This window comes from Zonotrichia leucophrys, chromosome 2, assembly GCF_028769735.1.
Source record: "Zonotrichia leucophrys gambelii isolate GWCS_2022_RI chromosome 2, RI_Zleu_2.0, whole genome shotgun sequence".
NCBI lineage: Eukaryota > Metazoa > Chordata > Aves > Passeriformes > Passerellidae > Zonotrichia > Zonotrichia leucophrys.
The window spans coordinates 83,608,548-83,626,720 of record NC_088171.1 but is presented as its reverse complement, the minus strand read 5'-3'; the positions used below and the strand labels follow the sequence as shown (position 1 = coordinate 83,626,720).

The 18,173-nt window shown below is 42.2% G+C and overlaps 1 protein-coding gene across 2 annotated transcripts in view; it reads right to left on the bottom strand.

Annotated features, from left to right (window-relative positions):
- Positions 1-3,292: 3,292 nt before the first annotated feature.
- Positions 3,293-18,173, bottom strand: part of VWC2 (von Willebrand factor C domain containing 2) — a 55,550-nt gene continuing 40,669 nt past the window's right edge. For both annotated transcript variants that reach the window (XM_064705553.1, XM_064705554.1), the window contains exon 4: positions 3,293-3,770. In XM_064705553.1, coding sequence (XP_064561623.1) covers positions 3,619-3,770 — 152 coding nt within the window. In that variant the 3' untranslated portion in view covers positions 3,293-3,618. The remainder of the gene's footprint in view (positions 3,771-18,173) is intronic.

Sequence of the window (18,173 nt, the reverse complement as noted above, 5' to 3'; positions counted from 1 at the left end):
ATACAGCTTCAATAGACACAACCCACCTGCAAAGCTGAAGAACTCCTCATGTGCAGGATGCATAATCCTGTTTACGCTGAAGCAAAAACCAGCCGAGTATCTAGGCCTCAGTAGGGAAGACAATATTCAATGGAGTTTAGTTCACTGGAAATGATGCAGATGACTTCTCTTATTTTTTAAGGTTACACATGAACAGGTATATTACATAACCAAAGCATAACATTTAGATTGGTACATGTGGCCACCACAGCAGTTCTGGGGTTGTTATTTTATTGCCTTGAGATTAAATTAGTTTAAAGGCAAATGGTTCCCAAAAGCATCCCATAATGGCTAACTTTAAATATTTTACTTTTCCTATTTTTCTTATCAACTCCAATAACAAGAAAATTTTAAACCTGTCTGTGTGAAGTGACATTATACATCAGGCTACAAATCTCAGCTCCCCAGCTTGGCTGCCAAAGGCCCCTGCTTCTTGGTGCAGTCACTGTTGGAGTCTGGATTTTGGGGTCTTTTGGTGTATTTGCCTCTGTGCCAGTATGGAGTTGCTAGCAGAACTACCACAGGCTGGGATGGAATTACTCTCCCTAATAGGCAGTAGGATGCTGTGGTTTAGGCAGTAGGATGCTGTGGTTTAGGCCTATGACCAAAGCAACGCTGAAACACACGAGTGTTTTGGCTATTGCTGAACAGGACATGCACAGCGCCAAGGTCTTCTCTGCTTCTCACTCATCCCCTGTGAGTAGAATGGGGTAGGTTAGGGCTTGGGAGGGCTCAAAACCAGCAGGTGATCAGAACGAAGTAACCAAAGAGATGTTTCATGCCCTATAGTGCTCTGATCAGCAGTGAAATGAAGAATGAGGTTGAGGCTATCTTTTGCTCAGGCCACAGGCCTGCCCATGGGAGGTGGTGAGTGTTTGCAATTGCCATGCTTTTTTTGATGCTTCTTTGTTCTCTCTTTTCTCTTTTTATTTAGTTATTTTCACCTTGACCCAGGAGTTTTCTTGCTTTTACTCTTCCTTTATTTTCCACCATTCCACATGGGTGGGCAGTTGGGGAGTGAGTGGCCATGTGATGCTTAGCTCTCTGTTGGGGTTATCCCACAGCACACTGTGTGGCAACTGGGCAAGACTAGTAAGATCTGCCTAGAAAGAGTCACTCAGCCCATTTCCCCATCTCAGGAATAACCAAAGAGCCCTCATGTGGTAATACTACAGGCCAAAGCTGGATGTGGCCAGTGATCTAGGCATAAAGAAGGTCAAAAACTCAGAATAACTTCTACATCACTCCATAAAAAGAAAAAAAAAACTAAAAATACCTGAAGTTTGCTTCTCACAAACAAAAAAACATTATATAACTCAAAATATAACTTCTTTAAGCAACAACTAGCAGTGCTGGATGTCAAGATGAACATGCCTGGGAAGTTTCACATGCAATCGAAAGGACCATCCTATTACTACAGTAAAAATGACATTAATATGTTGGTACCAGGATTGAAAGACAGAAAAATATTTTTGAAAAAATGCACAATAGAAAACATTTATAAAAGCTACACTAGAAACTAAGCCTTTAACTTTATACTCACTACTTCAACAAAGAGAACTGCCTAAAAGAACAGAAATTCCCCTCAGAAATGGTCTAACCCTTCACAAGAACCTTCAGTAAAGAAGCAACGTGTTACTAGACTGAGGTGAGAATTCCAAAAATTTACTCATTTTGGCCATATATTGAAAGACATAAACTGTGAGTTTCTCACAGTTCACTGAAAACACATATGTCTCTTAGAGTCACCAGGCAGCCCACTTGGAAAGGCAATTCCACGTTGAGCTGAAAGTTCACCTTCTCTACTCAAGTTTCATGGCTGCTTCCCAAATGGGTACTTCCACTTGTCTCGGGAAGTCATTCATGGAAGACCACTGGCACTCATGGCACTCTCTCAGAGCTGGGCTGATATTTGATTTCAGCAAGCAGAAGTCCAATAGCCATGAGGCATGGGTCTAACTGGCTCAGGAGCTAGCTCTCTGTCATATGACTACTGACTCCTATGGAATGGATTGGTTGGTATACTTTATCACAAGTTTTAGACAAAACATACATCCTTTACTCCCAAATAACTCACAGTGATAGAAATATGCTCAAAATAAGGACATAGGTGATAACTGGGATCCACTGAAGTCAGTGGCAAAAGTTCCTCAATGTTCAGAAGCAGCAGAAAGTCATACTTTGTATGGATGCAAAGGTGCCAGCAGGTTACACCATAGGAGAAATTAACAAAGAGCAAGTGGGAATTTAAGCAATAATCTTCTGGTTTCAGAAATTTATTCATCAAATCTTGCCACCAGTAAAAACTTAAAAGTAAATCCATACTTATTGAGTCACTGCCTTAGTAGGTATCCAAAACAGATATATTGTTGGATTTGGTGACAAACTAAACTAAAACTGAAATGAATTTAAGCAAAGGCTGTTGGTGGCTGAAGCAGGGAGATACAATTCACCTCCCATGCAGGCAGGGTAAGATTATGTGCTAGAAATCCTCTGATGGATTCAAAGACAGAGTTTTAAACCTTTCACTTCAATAGAGAGTGTGTACAGATTCTGTACACTCTGCCAAACAGAATATTGAACCAGGTTCCAACAAGGTGGCAAGAGCAGGGCTAGGGAATGGTGCAGCTCTCCTGCTCAAACTCAGCAATGTGGAGCCACATCAGTGAAGGTTTGTTTGGCTGCTGTAGCTCTCCCAAGCTGCACTTCTCCATATCCATTATGCATCACATCATGATGCTCTGCGATTACTTACCGTCACTTCCACCAGCTTGGTGATGCCATAATCTGTCACAGCCGTATCTGTCCTGCTGATAAATTTTATGTCTGAAATGAATATTAAGAACTGAATTCATCTGAATAAATTTATAGTAGCAGCTATGAGAGACCAGTTTCACATTACCCACTGCTCCAAGTCATCTTGGCAGTGGATCAGAAGACAGGAGCACAAGTAAAAGTAAGATATGGAGCTGACTCACATCTACATTACAGCCCATTTATGTTCATAAATGAACATATCTTCTCTGAAAGTCTATTCTTCTCCTCTTTTTTCCAAAATGGAGAATGTCAAGGTTTTCTCATGTGCTATCTCTTGCCTGCCCCAATAAACTCAAAATAAGCAACAGCAAAAAAACCCCAAACCCAAAACAAAACCAAAAAACACAATAAAATCTTCATATAGCGAAACTGGAACAGAAGTGTATAGTTTTAGCCATGGCGCATGTATACAAGAGGAGAGGCAATGCTACAGTACTTCAATCTGTATTGTCTATATAAAACATTTATTTTTAAGCTCTATAATGGTATTATAGAAATACATAGAATATTTTATAGTGTATTTAAGTGTACTCACTGTGAAAATAACACATTTAAGACAGGTATTCTTATGTCCAAATGTTTTAAATATATGCACTTCTTTGCCTTGCAGTATTATGTTACTTTGAAAAACAAAATATCAGTATTTTATTCCTTGCTCCTCGCCAGAATCTTCTCATTTGGATTTCCCTGGGTCATCTCAGGTGCTCACTGCTGTGGGATACTTTATAAAAACCACGAAAAGTCTGTAGATTTGTAGGTTTCCTATATTTGCTTGCATTCATGTCTAGTGCACATGGCTTGCCGTTCAATCCTCCACGTGCCTTCTTCGTAAGTACAGTGACATATAGTGCACTCGTCAGTTTTCACCTCCCGGCCTGCTGGAATCACCAGGGTTTCTGCAAAGCAGTTCGGGCCTGAAAGAAGGACAGAGTTCATTATGTGGGACCAACACACACTGCAACCCAGCCCAGCACAGTGCTGGTCCTGGGCACAGAAAGCCTAAAGCAATGCGAGTAATGCTGGGCACATGACACAAACATGGGCATCGTGCACACGGCATAGGAGCAGCAAAGAGCACAAGGAGCTGCCTGCCCAAGGGGCTGGATGTTTCTGGTATGGACTGTCCCTGCTCCCTGTGCAGGAAGGTGCAATAAAACCTTTTTATGCAGCTGTGACAGAGACCTGGGCACACCCTGATGGTGCAGATGAACACAGACTGAAGCTAGAGGAAATGCCAGCTGTTGATAATTCAACAGTGCTACTGTAAGCTACTAGAGAGCCATTTATACATTTTATTACTTTTTTTCCCACTGGAAGCAAGCATTTTACTTTCTGTAGTAATCATAGTATCACATTAGTTTATCTTCCCTTTCATGAGAAAATAGTTTATTTCCAGCAGAGTGGAATAGCTTCAGCCTCTTCTGAATGAGGATACTTTTCATGTACAAAATGAAATATTCCATTTTATGTAAGACAGTAAGTCTCCAAACACCTCTTTTCATAGTACACTGAAATAACTTCATTTCCAAGGATGAGGCAGGAGAAAAACCCACCAGGACAACATTCAGGAGACCAATCTGGTTCTTTCAAAAAGCAGAAGGCTGTGAGAGCTGGATTATCTATACGTCTGTCAAAAAAGAAGTCTATTTCTGCCTTGAAAATCCACATGCACTTGCAGAGCAGCATTAAACCCTCCAACCATGCATCTATGCACTGTCATGCCCCCAGTGGAACCCGGCCTTTCCATTTAATGAGCACACACAGCAGCAGCTCAGGCACAGCCTGGCCACCTCACAGCACTTTGGCACCACTGCCATCAGGGCAGGATTTGTCAGAGGGGCCAGGATACACTGATCTGATACTGCTGAAATTCTTAAAGGCTAGGGATGCACAAATTGTTGACTGCCAGCCTGTTTGTCATACAAATAAATACATCCCAGATGGGCTCAGCCTTCCATTGCTGAGGGTTTACTCCAAGACCTGCACAAAGAGCATGGCTTCTTCTGCTACAGAAATGTAGCCCACCTCCTGGGCTGTGCATTTTAAAGCACAAACCAAATACTTCACAAATCAATTTTAAATTATCTCATTGAAGCAGGTTATGCCTTTGTACGCACACAACAGCCTGAGAACTAGATGCCAAATTGGCCATAAAGAAAAGCCTCTCCTCATGTAAGAGTTAAATCTAGATGAGAACTGCAAGACCTGCAGAAATTTGTTTCCCTATGCTGTACTTCTTCTTAATGCCCTTAATATTTAAGCCCACACTTTGTTCCCACAGAATCACACACTGTAGAACCATTAAGGCTGGAAAAGACCTCTAAGGTCACTGAGTCCAGCTGCTAACCCAGCACCACTGTGTTCCACACCAAACCACATCCCCAGGTGCCACATTCACATACCTTTCCCACACTTCCATGGACAGTGATTCCACCACTTCCCTGGGCAGCCTATCCTAGTTCTGGAACTGACTGTTAACAATTATCTCCAACATGTGTCTTCTTCCACAATTTTGGATGACTTCCTGCCCATTTGGATGCAGAAAGTGCAGCAAAATACAGCATATCTCATTTAAAATCAGCTGCTTTACTATCCTAATGGTACTATGATACTTCTGTGTTTTCAGTCCCTACATCTGTACAAGCGAAGTGTTACTGAGCTGGACACACTGGAAGGAGAACTTTTGGGGTGGAAGCAATGCTCCTGGGTCCCCCTGCACGCTTGGAGGTGCCCTGGGTTTCAACCAAGGTAAAGCAGAGTAAACCGTGATGTCCTTGGTGGAACATATTTGAATGCTGATCTGTATAATTCTGTTTCTCTAAAATACAGTATTCTTCTTGCAATTAATAAAGTTTCATCCCAAAATGAGTTCACCTGCACATTATGTAAAGATACTTAAATGTTTCTCATGCTGGACTGTAACAGCTCCATGATTCACAAAGCCATATGATATAAAGAGTTAAAACATTAAAAACAGAATCTACTTTCCACGGAGAATTTGTATGAAACCTACAAGACCACCTGAAATTTAAACACTACTTAAAAGGCACCACAGGAAAAACAGTGAAGTCAATCCCCTGTACAGGATTTATTTTATTCTGGAAAAGCAAATGTTATAGGTTATACTTGGTTATAAAACCAACTGGGGAATGAAGTAAAAACAGCCCAACACACCTAATATAATTCACTTGGATTCAGAATGTAAATGCCTCCAGTCACAATTAGCAACACTTTAATGTCATGTATGATGAGTCCTTTTTACACCAGAAAGTTATTTAAGTAAAGATTCAACAAGTAAGACCTCAACTCTTAAACTATTTTATATGGGGCTAAGTCATTGCTTTGGTAAATCTACAGAAGAACAGTAATCATTAACCTGAAAAAAGGACCTGAAAAAAATAAATGTCAGCAACAAATGTTGTTTTAGTACCATGGAAGTTTTCCTTAGAAATTTGCCCATTTTCTGGCTCTGCATTTGCCCCCATCATTACTGTAAGTGAAAATCTTATATCGTACTTAAGCTGACAACAGTCAGCTGGGGCACCCTTGCCCTCACCTTTTTCTCTGCAATATCACACACAACATTGTGGGTAATGTTACAGGAAAGGTCATGAATGAACAGGCTCAACTGACTGGATTACTGCAACATCATGCACATAAATGTCAGTGCAATACTGTGTCCAAACAAGGGAAAATAATTCCACAACTCTTCTTTTATCATTTCTCCAAAGTCTCAGACTTCTAGGGAAAATAACTTTGAGCTTCACCCCTACCCTCATTCAGTTTTGAAGCTGTATGAGCTTGCCCCGGCTCTTGGTGTCCTGTGGCTCCCTTCCCACCAGGCAGGGAATGCTCCTCCCTTTCCCCTTCCTCTGAGGAACAGACACAGAACACAGACTTACACGGCTGGACTGATGAGAGCAGCCTGCAGTGATGGGGTGCACATGGACAGCACTGGTGGGACCCTTGGTGAAGGGCTGCTCTGGTACTCCTGAGCCTCCAGCAGCCCTTCCCTGCCCCTGCCTGTCACACAAGCACAGAATATTCTAAACTGGAAGAGACCCACAAGGATCATCAAGTCCAGTTAAAGGGACAGCAATGATGAAGCCACTAAGGATTCTCTGCCTGTCTGAGGACAGTAGGGAAATTGAGGAATTGAAGATTTTGAACAGACAGTGGGAAGGCCTGGAGGCACAGCAGGCACACAAAGGTTGGTTTTACAAGTGTAAGAGTGCCTTTTCCTCAGTCTCCCTTTGAAGAGGGAGGTCCTCCACATTCAGGGAGGATGAGCTGCCACAATGGCAAGGCACTCGCTGAAAGTACTGCTTTACTTAAAACTTAGCAGTTAATATTCATTTAGCAAGATTTTCAAAAGGTTGTTTTGTTGTTTTTTTTTTTTTTAATTTTTGAGTCTTTAAGTTTGTAAAGTTACCTGACTTAGCACACAAAAAGCATTTCCAAGTAAATTGGGGCTGTTCCAACCCCACAGCAGTGGTGGGCTTTCTCACTAAATTCTGCTGCTGCAGGAGCAGTGAATTTGTTCTCCTTGGTTTACAAAGGAGGTTGCCTGCTTTCTGAGCTCCTTTTTGGCTACACCACTACTCTGCCCAACTTCAGCACCTGATACTTGCTCAGTGCAGTGCTGGCTTGTTTGCTATGTATTATAAACCCCCTGGCCCATCCCCAGCTGTGTACACTTACACAGCACTTATGCAGTCAGTGGTGCTTCACGTCTTCATAGCAGATGAAGATCTTGCTGTATCACTCTTAAATCTGGCAGAAAATTTATTATGACATATTGTATCAATTCTGAGCGGAGCTTGAAATCTACCACGACACTGTTTGTTTTCCTCAAGTGTACAAGTGGTGCTGTCAGACTCCTCTCCCGCCATGCTGTGCTGGTATCAGCACAGATTTCTTTCCCAGGGCTAAGGCACAGTTGCTGCTATTGCAGCCATGTCTAAAAGCAGCAAGTTCAGTGCAAATCCTCAGTTCTCACAATGAGCACCAGACTGGCACGCAGCTCTTGGCTTCCCTGCATCTGAAACAGTGAATCCTACCTTCCAAACGGAACATTTTTACTGAGATCTAGAAAACTAAAAAGCCAGATCTTCGTGGTTAATTCACTGAGTGATTATAAAGAGATCCTCATCTTGGAAACACTTAAAAACTAAGGAAGTTTGAAAATATTATTGGGGTAAGTGCTGCTATTGTAATTTTTTTTAAATAATTTCACTGGTCCTGTGGAAAGTTTCCAACTGCTTATATGCTATGCTTCAGTGTTGAAAAAGGCAACAATCTAATTAAAATGCAAATTTTTTTATCTCAGATGGAAACAGCTGATGCCAGTACTCAGCAGAGAATGCCCAAGCCACTCACCTACAGAAGTACCTGTAACCTTGACAACCTGAGAAGTGCCTCTCTGAAACTACTCCTCCCCTCCTTCCACAAAACCACAGCTGTATGTCACAGAGCTGTTCCTGTTTCCTCTTCCTCCTGTCCTTGCTGTTGCATGGGCACACGTTCCAATCAGTTACAAAATATGAGATACAGCAATTTGGTAAATCATGATTTAATCAACTGTTTTCATCAGATGTTAAACCCAATCATGGACAAAGAAATCTGTTCAACTGCAAGTTAATGTGCTTGCCTGGAGAATAAGTCACAGCAGATTTCTGCCAATTAAAACTACAGTGACAACCTCTCTGTAATACAACACTTCAATGTAAGACTGCCTTGGGCTCTGGTTTGTACTAAACTTCCTCACAGCTGCCTCTCTAATAGCTCCTTGCAGCAAACAGGCCACTTCCAAGGCACCTGACGGCAGTGCCACCTACCCTGGCAGTTCTCTGGCATTCATCACTGGGATCATTCATTCTGGCATCATTCATGTGGTATTAGAGCACTTTGCAAATTACATAACCTCAGTATTTAGCCTACCCCCTTCATTTTATTTACTCTTTTTTTTTTTCATTTGTCACAGAGACAGTTCCAATGATTACAATGTGGAAAGGGAAGTCCTACACTTTGCCCTGGAAGTGTTGGGAACCATGACAGTATACAAGAATGAGCAGTGCTGGGTGGGATCAGAGGTCCACCTGCACAATCAGGAGGCAGAAAGAGATGCATGGGGAAGTATACAGGGACAGAGCAAGCACACGTCCAGCTTCCAGCACTGTCTGCACTGGATGTTTGGTCAATGGCTCCTCCTTACTGAGTTAGTGGAGTTAATGGATGGAGTTAAAAGATTATTTTATGATTAACCTCTCCAACATCCTGCTGAACCAAATTCAGATAAACAGAATTTAGTTGCAAGGAGGTCCACAGCTATGTGCACAGGGTAGAACCATTTTCTTTTCTCGTCCACCCACTACCTCAACTCGATATTTCAAAATCCTCATAGTGGAGGAGGTGGTAACAACCATCCCCATTTCTGTCATGCTGTCATGACCTGTATCACACTTCCTTTCCATCCCATTTCCTCACCTAAGGGTTGAAGAGGCCAGCTCTGCACCATCACTGTCCCTCTGACCTCACCAGACCTCCCCCAGTTCTGCTACCCTTTTTTGGGGCTGTGAGGATCAGACCTGTGTACCATACACAAATTGTACAGACACCATGGATCTGTACAGTAGCACAGTGATATTCCCTGTTCTGTTTCCTGTTTTCCTCCCATTTCCTGACATTTGCCTTTCTGTTGTGAACACTGATGAAAGAGTAGAGCTGACATTTTCATTAAAGTTATGAATTTGACATCAGATAGAAATCTTACAGAAACAAGCATGTCATTGCACTCACGTAAAATCTGCAGCTGCCTGTTATGTAAAAGTTTGGTGTCCAGAAATGCTACTTGACAGTCCTCCATGTACAGCAGAAGTGTTTTTGTTCCTCAGTAGTTTCAGGAACATGCTGGAGAAAGCAAAGCCTCCCTCCCATCTCTCACATCTTTCTTCTTTCTGATGTTTTGAGACTTTCTCCATTGCAGATACCAGGGAGACTAATGAAACACTGAGCTGGAAATTGTAGACAACCACCTGCCTGCATTTCAAGCTGTCTCCTGATGCAGATGACCTGTGATGCCACAATACACAGCCAAGGACGTTTTGGGAGTTCCACTGAGGAGCTAGGACAACTGAGGACCAAACCACAGGCAGATGCTGGCTATGCCTGCCTCCCAGTGCACAGGAACACAAAGTCCCTTCTCACCTGCTTAGCTGTTTGAGATGGGTTTTGAAACATGCTAATGTGGCATGGTGAGACATTAAAATAAGGCTGCTGTGCCACAGAAAGGTCTCTGAGACAGGGGCACTATCTCCCTCATCCCTCTCAAACCTAATCACTTTCCCCAGAGATGGTATCAGTACCTGCTTTGTGTCCTTCAAATCTCTAATCTCTTCTAAGGGGTTTGTATCTCCCTGACTTGATTTTGTTTCCCTCTCACGTGGATGTGTGTGTATATATAATACATCTGTCTCCTGTGAAATGTCAGCTCAGAAGATAGAGCACAAAAAGCAGCTGGAGTCTGTAACCAGGATTACAGCAGACTCTCATTCTCTCACAAAAATAAGTTCATCACCCCTGCTACTGTCATGGTTCTGACTTCTCCCAGTTCACTGAAATCTTTTTGTGATATCTCTGGACACAACTGAACCATCCCCACAAGAGGGTTTTCAACAGAAGAAGGATTCAGATAAACCCAATTTAAAAACCAATTTAAGACCCTGAAAAATCATGTACTATTTCCATAGTTTATCAATGCTTTAAGATAGTGGCAGCCAGAGAACCATGGCAAATATCCTAACAGACTTCCTGTAAATGTGTGTATATATTTATGTATGACAAGGAAAAAGAGAATAAAAGTATATCCATTTTGTGATATTTCCTACCTGCTATGGGAAGTAACAAAAAAGCAGTGGGTGCAATATATAACCTCCATGAAAGGATAATTTTTTCATGCTAGACAGAGCTTTGGTGATTTTAACAATAATAAAATCCTTCCTTCTGTTAGGGCCATATTTTGTTAGATGCATAGGGAAATGACAGATTGGAAGAAACAATTTAAAATAACATTTTGCCAACTAATTTAGAAGGATGTGTACAGAAGTGTCTGCTGTGATTGGACAGATAGAAGAGAGCCCAAGGAAGCTCTTCTGCAACTAACAGGGTGACCATGTCATCAGTGGCATTGCTGTGACAAAGGGGCTACCAAAGCTCTGGCACTTGCTGTAGCCTACTTGTGCCTGTGTGAATGCATGGGCTTTAATCCAGAAGATAAAGCAGCTGTAATCTACTTAAGAGTTGGGTTTTAATGTTCTGCTGATGAGACTCACAAGCCCTGTTTATGACCATGTTCCATTTTACTTTTTCATTTATCACATGTGACAGCACTATTGATGAACATTTAATTCTGGCTCCAGTTTTAGAAATTGCAGTAGTGCCCAAAAAGACCCACAGAACATGAAACAATGCCACCACAGCCACTGGACTGATCCTTTTGACCACTGCTTCTTCCCAGCTCCAATTCTGCTTCACCTTTAACTTGTTGGTGATGTTAACATCCCTGAAATGACAATGCAAAATACTACCAAAATCACTGACAATGTCAGTAGTACCACTGCCAAAAAGGGCTGCACAGTTTTGCACAGATAGAAATGGCTTTAGGAAGGGAACAGTCTGCAACCTGCCACTGCTGCTGTCACCTTAGATTTTCAGGTGTATCCAGTGAGCAGCATTTCAGCTTTTTGTGTACTGAATACAAGGAAGCAAAGGAGCATCAAACACCACACAATCCAATACCACATGAGCAAAATAGTCCTGAAGCATAAAAGGGCCAAATTAAACATGAGGTTTGACTGCCATAAAAATATACTGCATCAAACAACTTCCTTTATCAGAGAAAATACAGGAAGACTCAAATGGGCTACTTAAAATTATTAAATTTCTTGTATAAAAGGATATTGTATTCCACCCAGGACCAGCACCAATTAAACATGAGCTGAACATTGTGGGTATCTCACAGAAAATTACATAAACACTTAGAAGCCAGCGAGCTGCATAGCTTGCTTGCAGGTCTGTCATAACCCAGATGATCAGGAAATTAAAAACATCAGGCTTGAATGTATGGAGAAAGATCATGTCAGATACCTGAGATAACAAAAGAATCATACAAACGCGTATGTTGGAAAAGATCTCTAAGTTCATTTGGTTCATATGTTAACCAAGCACTGCCAGGTCTCCCACTAAACCACATTCCCAAGTGGCACATCCACATGCCTATCAATGTTTTCAGGCATGGTGACTCCACTGTTTCCTGGGCAGCCTGAGCACCCCTTCTATAAAGAATTTTTTAAATATCCAGTCTAAATCTCCCCTGACACAACTTGAGGCCACTTCCTGCCACTTGCTGCTTGGAAGACATGACCTGCACATGGCTGCAATCTCCCTCCAGGGAGTTTTAGAGAGCAATGAGGTCTCCCCTGAGCCTCCTTTCCCCCAGGCTAAACAACCCCAGCTCCCTCAGCTGGTCTTCACAGGACATGCACTTCCTAGATCAGCTCCACTGCTCCTCTCTGATGCTCATAAGTGCTCTCCAGCATCTCACTGTCCTTGTAGTGAGGGACCCAGAACTGGACACAGGATTCAAGGTGTGGCCCCAGTGCTGAGCCCTGGGAACACCAGTGTGACCAGCTGGATGTAACTCCATTCACCACCACTTGCTGGGTCTGGTCATCCAGTTGTTTTTTTACCAAGTGAGCAGTGAAGCAGTGCAAGCCATGAGCAGCACATTTCTGCAGGAGAATGCTGTGGGAGAAACAGGAGTTGTTGGGGGCTGGCACTCCTTACCCTGCTTACCATTGTGCTGCCTGCTGGGCCCAGGCACAGCTGCAGAAAGCTGCCTGCCTGCACGCCCTTGGCTCCCTCCCTGCTTCCCCCTGCGCCACCCACACCGGCCTGTGAGCCAGCCTGGGCTGGAGCCAGCCTGGAAGAGAGGAGGGTGGCTTGGTTTGGGACATGAGCTGTGGTGCAGCACGCTGCAGAGATGCTGGCAATGGAGCGGAGCCCAGGGAGTGTGTGGGCGTAGCACTGGCTACTTGGAAATTGCTTCTGAAGCCCAGAGAGGGCACTCACGTCTAAGAAAACAAATGGAATCATTGCTAATTTTTCCCTCTGTTACACAAACTGCAGAAGCATTTGCAGGCACTGCAAGGACTGGCAGCAGTGATGGGGCAGTCTGCGGGCTGCAGTGGAGTAAAATGCCTGCCTGACCCAGCACTTGTAGCATGGGAGTTTAAAAACCCTTCTGTTGAGGTTAACAGGGCTAATCCTTCCCTTTCTTAAGCTGTTTATTCATCCCAGTGACCCTGCTGGGCTTGGCAAGATAACTGAGGGCCTGGTGAAAGATCTGCTCAGCACTAGGACATCTTCTTTGCACTGGGAAACATCAGCTTACTCTTCAGATTAAGCAAGCCATGTGAAATGCCTTTGTTGAAAGATCCTCAACAAGTTGTCCTAAAAACTGTTATAAGTTTAGAAAGATTCTGCTCTTCCAAAAGCATATGATACAGGCCTCAGAGATTTGCTGCAAACACTGTAACAAAAAGCACATTTTAATTAGCCAAAACACTGCAGCACTGGGGGGCTGTAGTGTCTATCAGTTAGGCTAGTTAGGTCGCTGAGAAGTGGTCAGTAACTTAGACAAAAATGCACATACAGTCAGGATTTTATATGTCCTGGAACACAGGCTAAATGCAGGATACTAATGAAGGATAAGATTTAGAGAATTATTTTGGGAAAATCCCTAAAGCTTACAACTAAATCAAAAGCTGAAGTGGTACCAAAATATAGTATAATTCTGCTTTAGCAATGAAGCAGAATCTAAATCAGTGTATTTTTCCAGTCAGGCACTATAAATCACTGGGTATTGAGAATACAATATGTGAGGATGGCCAGTGGCTACCTGCTACTACAAGGAATCATTCAATTGAACCAACAAAACATCATCAGTTAAGCATCAGCCATTTTTTTCACCACATTTTAGAATAAACACACTGAATACAGCTAAACCAGAGGTTATCTTTCTCACTGAGAATGATTTATATCAAAATCCTAAATGTAGTATCATTCAAGTCCTGATAGACTGTCACAGCAGACAGTGACAACTCTCCCAATTACACAGTTTCCTTGCAAGTTTAGGTATTTTATAAAGACTTGGTTTGACTTTTTGTTCTTATTTCATGTTTTGTGCCATCATTACTGATCCTTTGGGTTTTTATTTTTGTTTTAGTTATGAACTTAGGGGCTTGCATACACAGACAGATTTCTAGCCTCTTTTCACTAGAGTTGATTTGTTCTTGTTGTAGGTTTACAGATGTCCCTAACATGCCTTTCTCTAGGTAATCTGCTGCTGAACTAACACACACCAATGAGAAAAAAGTGTTAACACTGAAGGAGCTGCAGTTTGGGATCTCAGACACCTGTGTAACCCTCTCATACACGCAAGCTGTGAGCACAGCTGACAGCTGCAGAAATAGGAAACAGAGGTTAAGGTTCTTAAAGGCAATACAGTTTCTGCAGTAACAGAAATAAGTGGTCTGTCACATCTGAACTGCTCAGCTTTGTACTTGAGGACTTTGGCCCTGTGGCATTTTCTTGATTGTGTCTGTGATTTTGTGCTTATTTTATCCATTTCTTTTGAGTTACAAAAAGTAAGTACTTAACCGAGACCATCACAATTGTTATTTAAAGCATTAAAAAAATCAAACAGTTCACAAAGGATATTCTTCAATATATGCTGAAGACTGACCACCTTCTTTCCCTCTTCTACCTTTCTCATTTAGAATGTTTCCAATAATCTTCCTCCTAAAACCAGAAAAATAGTACCCCTTCTTACAGGAATAGAAATGTCAGGGATGTGTGCCAAAGAATGAACTACAACTGTCAGCATGCCATGCATCATTTTAAAATACAATGAATTCTAACAACGTCCTTTGCTGTGCATTGTTAGCTTCACTGACTGAAATAAAAAGCTGTCCTTGTGAAAAACAGGTGTAATGCATGGGAACCAGAAGAGGAAAATGAAGAACCTGTTTAGTCACAATATTAACACATTAATTGTGTAGGTGTGAAAATTTACAAAATATACAGTTGCAATTGCTAATTGTTTTAATGTCATACTATTACTATGTGAATATACCTGTAAAAACCTGAGTTTTTAAGTTTTCCGAAGGAAAAAATTCCTTATCAGCTAGCTTTAGGATGAACCTAGGTTACTCCACAGCTGAGAAAAATCACAGTATTTTAAGGAGCAAAAGAGAGGTTACGCTTTGCCCTCCATGCTACTCAATCAATAATCCCAGCTTTTTATCCCCTTTAACGATTTTCCCCTGGTGGTTATGAAACATAGCCCTGGCACAGCTTGCTTTGGAAAGACTGCATTTTGCACCTGTGGAGGAAGCTGAATTTAAAATCACAGGAAAATGTCTCTGTGAGAGCAGGCTGTTCCTGCCCCTGGTACCCCAGGCAGGGTTCCCTGAGCAGCCCTGCTGCTATGGCTGGCCAGGATGCTGTCTGGGGAAAGTCTGGCATCAATTCCTGCTCAAGCACACAGCTTCTGGCCAGACACAGTTCTGGGCATAGGCGCCCAGCTTTGCCACCTAAAAACGAGGGACCTGGTCCAAGCCAGCCACCTACGGACTCCGTATACAGAGGGAAAGGAAGAGGCACCTCTGGGGACAAGTCCTTGTACATCCTGCAGACAGGTGCTGCCACAGGGGCTCTCTGGTCTGGGCTGCAGGCTGAGCCCTGCACCAGCACACAGGCATCCACCTCACATTTCAGCCCCATTTCTCACACGGGCTCTTGGATCACTCCCTTACCTCATCAAGGGCTTGCACAGAGCACTGAGTGAGGTGCTAAAACAACACAATTTGAATGAAAGAAATGCTCAGGATAGAAAGGGGTGCATCAAACATTAGTCATTCTGTTGGTCAGAAACTGTCAACAAGTCAGAGCTGATAATCTGAGACACCATTCCTGAGGAGAATTCACACACTCCACTTAGGACTATGTCTAAAGCTAACTTTTAAGAAATACAACCAGGTACTATGCAAATCTAAATATATTAAGTTGCAACATGAAAATACATCACTATCTGAAGGTAATTTCCTCTTACTTTCATTTGCATCACTCTCACACAACTCATGAATCAAAAACTAGCTAACAGAGATGCTTTGGAGTAGGAAGAGTGAGAAATCAGAAGAGGGAAGGGTGATTCATAGCAAATGCAAGAGATTAGGAAACCATTGGTGTTGGAAGAAACCAAATCAATGTGACTTCAAGCAGGAAGCAAAAAGGAAGAAAGCAGGCAGGGTGACTGGCAAAATTATTTTAGGGAATCATCTTTTTGCTGAGATGGAAGGACGTATGGTTTAAAGTGAGAGACATGAATCAGGAAAGGTATGAGAACCATCTTTGTTAAATGCAAGGATTGCCTCTGTGAGTTATACAAATCCTTTCATCCAAGAGAAGTGCAGCAGCACAGAAATTTCCTGTTACTCACAGGGGCACACATAAAAGGATACACACTACCCCAAAAAAATCTTCCACGTAACATCGCCCAACTGCTTCACTTTTAGAGTCTTAAACAGCATTTATTTTCCCACTTGCTGCAAAGCCAAGAGCACCATTTGATAGTACAGTGCTCTTCTCCCATGACGATGTTAGTGCAGGCTCTTTTTTTCTATTACACAGGTGTGAGAAATTGAGCAGAGCCCAGCAGAGAGCAAAACCCCCTGGGAGCAGACAGATCCATGGCTTCCTGGACATATGCCAGCTGGGCCAGGGGCCAATGAAAGAAACACAGAGTGAGGATGATAAGCTCAATGTTCCCTTCAACATTCCCATGGACTTGCTAAGGGGTATCAATGGATTGAGTCTGCATACTTAGCCACCAACACTAACATCACAGGGTGGGCTATTCTGGCTAGGAAAATTCAACATTTGATCCCAGTCACACAGCAGGATACAGACACCTACAAAAAAAACCAGGGCTCCTGTACAGCCCTCTGGTTTTAGCCAATGTAAACTCACAAAATAGGAAGCCGAAATCCATATAATGGAGACTGCAAAGATGTCTGCTCTTCTAAGGAGAGACAAGATATTCCCAGCGAGGAGCTGAACTATTTAAATGCCCAACCACTAAGTCAAGGCACTAAGCCCAAGAGGAGGCAAGCACTACCAATTATTACTGGGCTTCCTGTTCACAGAAGTAGCCATCAAGCTCCTGCAAAGATGCTCGGGGGAAAGAAAGAAATCTGATCAGGACTTTCATTAAATTAATAGCCCAGAAAACTCTGAAAAAAATAAAATTGGATTCCAGAAATGGCCCCCAAGATGGCCAAGTTGGCACTGGGAAGCTCGGCTGCTTCCTAGAACTTTCTTTTCCTTTTCTTTCCCTAACAGGTACGACCTCTGGAGCACTTACTGAGGCGTGAAAATCAGTCTTTGTATATACAGTAATAGAATTACTGTAAACCTATTCTTAAATATTTCCACATATTATATGCTTCTTCTTGTAAAATTACCTCCCAAGGCAATTATTATGGAAATAAAAGTTCTGGAGGAAAACAGCTGGTGCTTTTATGTTTATCTGAAAGCTATGTTTGTTTTTTTCCTAGGCAAAACCAAAGCATTATGAAACTGTAAATGATTCCAAATACATTTTGAACTGATTTTTTTGAAACTCAGATTAGTGCACTAGAAAAAGAGCAATAAAATAATACAAAAGTGGTAAAACTAAAAATTAAATTTTACTTTTCTAATGAAGTTATTACTCCAGAATGTCCTACAACCAACAATTAAACACTTGGTGTATGATTACAGTGACAGCTACTCAGTCTGTCTTGGGGATATTCTTCTACTCTCTGGTGATAAAAATGATCACTGCTCACATCATAAGTGCATACACATCATAAGTGTAAAGAAGATTTGAGAAATTTGTGTTGAGTAGAAGTTATTATTTTCAAGAACCTCCCTAGAAAAAAAAATAAATTAAAATGAGAAGCTCTTAATTACAGAGTATATGGGAAAGCTGTAAAACGTGAGATTCAGAGATGTGGAAAGGAGGTGTTTCCTGCAGAAGAACTGATGTCCTGGCAAAGGGGGGATATCAGCCCAAGTGGGAGAAAGCAGCAGATCTTCTAATTTGCTCCCTTTTGCAAGGCAATGCTCATTCCTGTCTTGCTCCAGGGTTTAATTTGCAATTACTCCCTTTGCACTTGATATCATACCCATTAATAGCACGATATGGACTTGTAAAG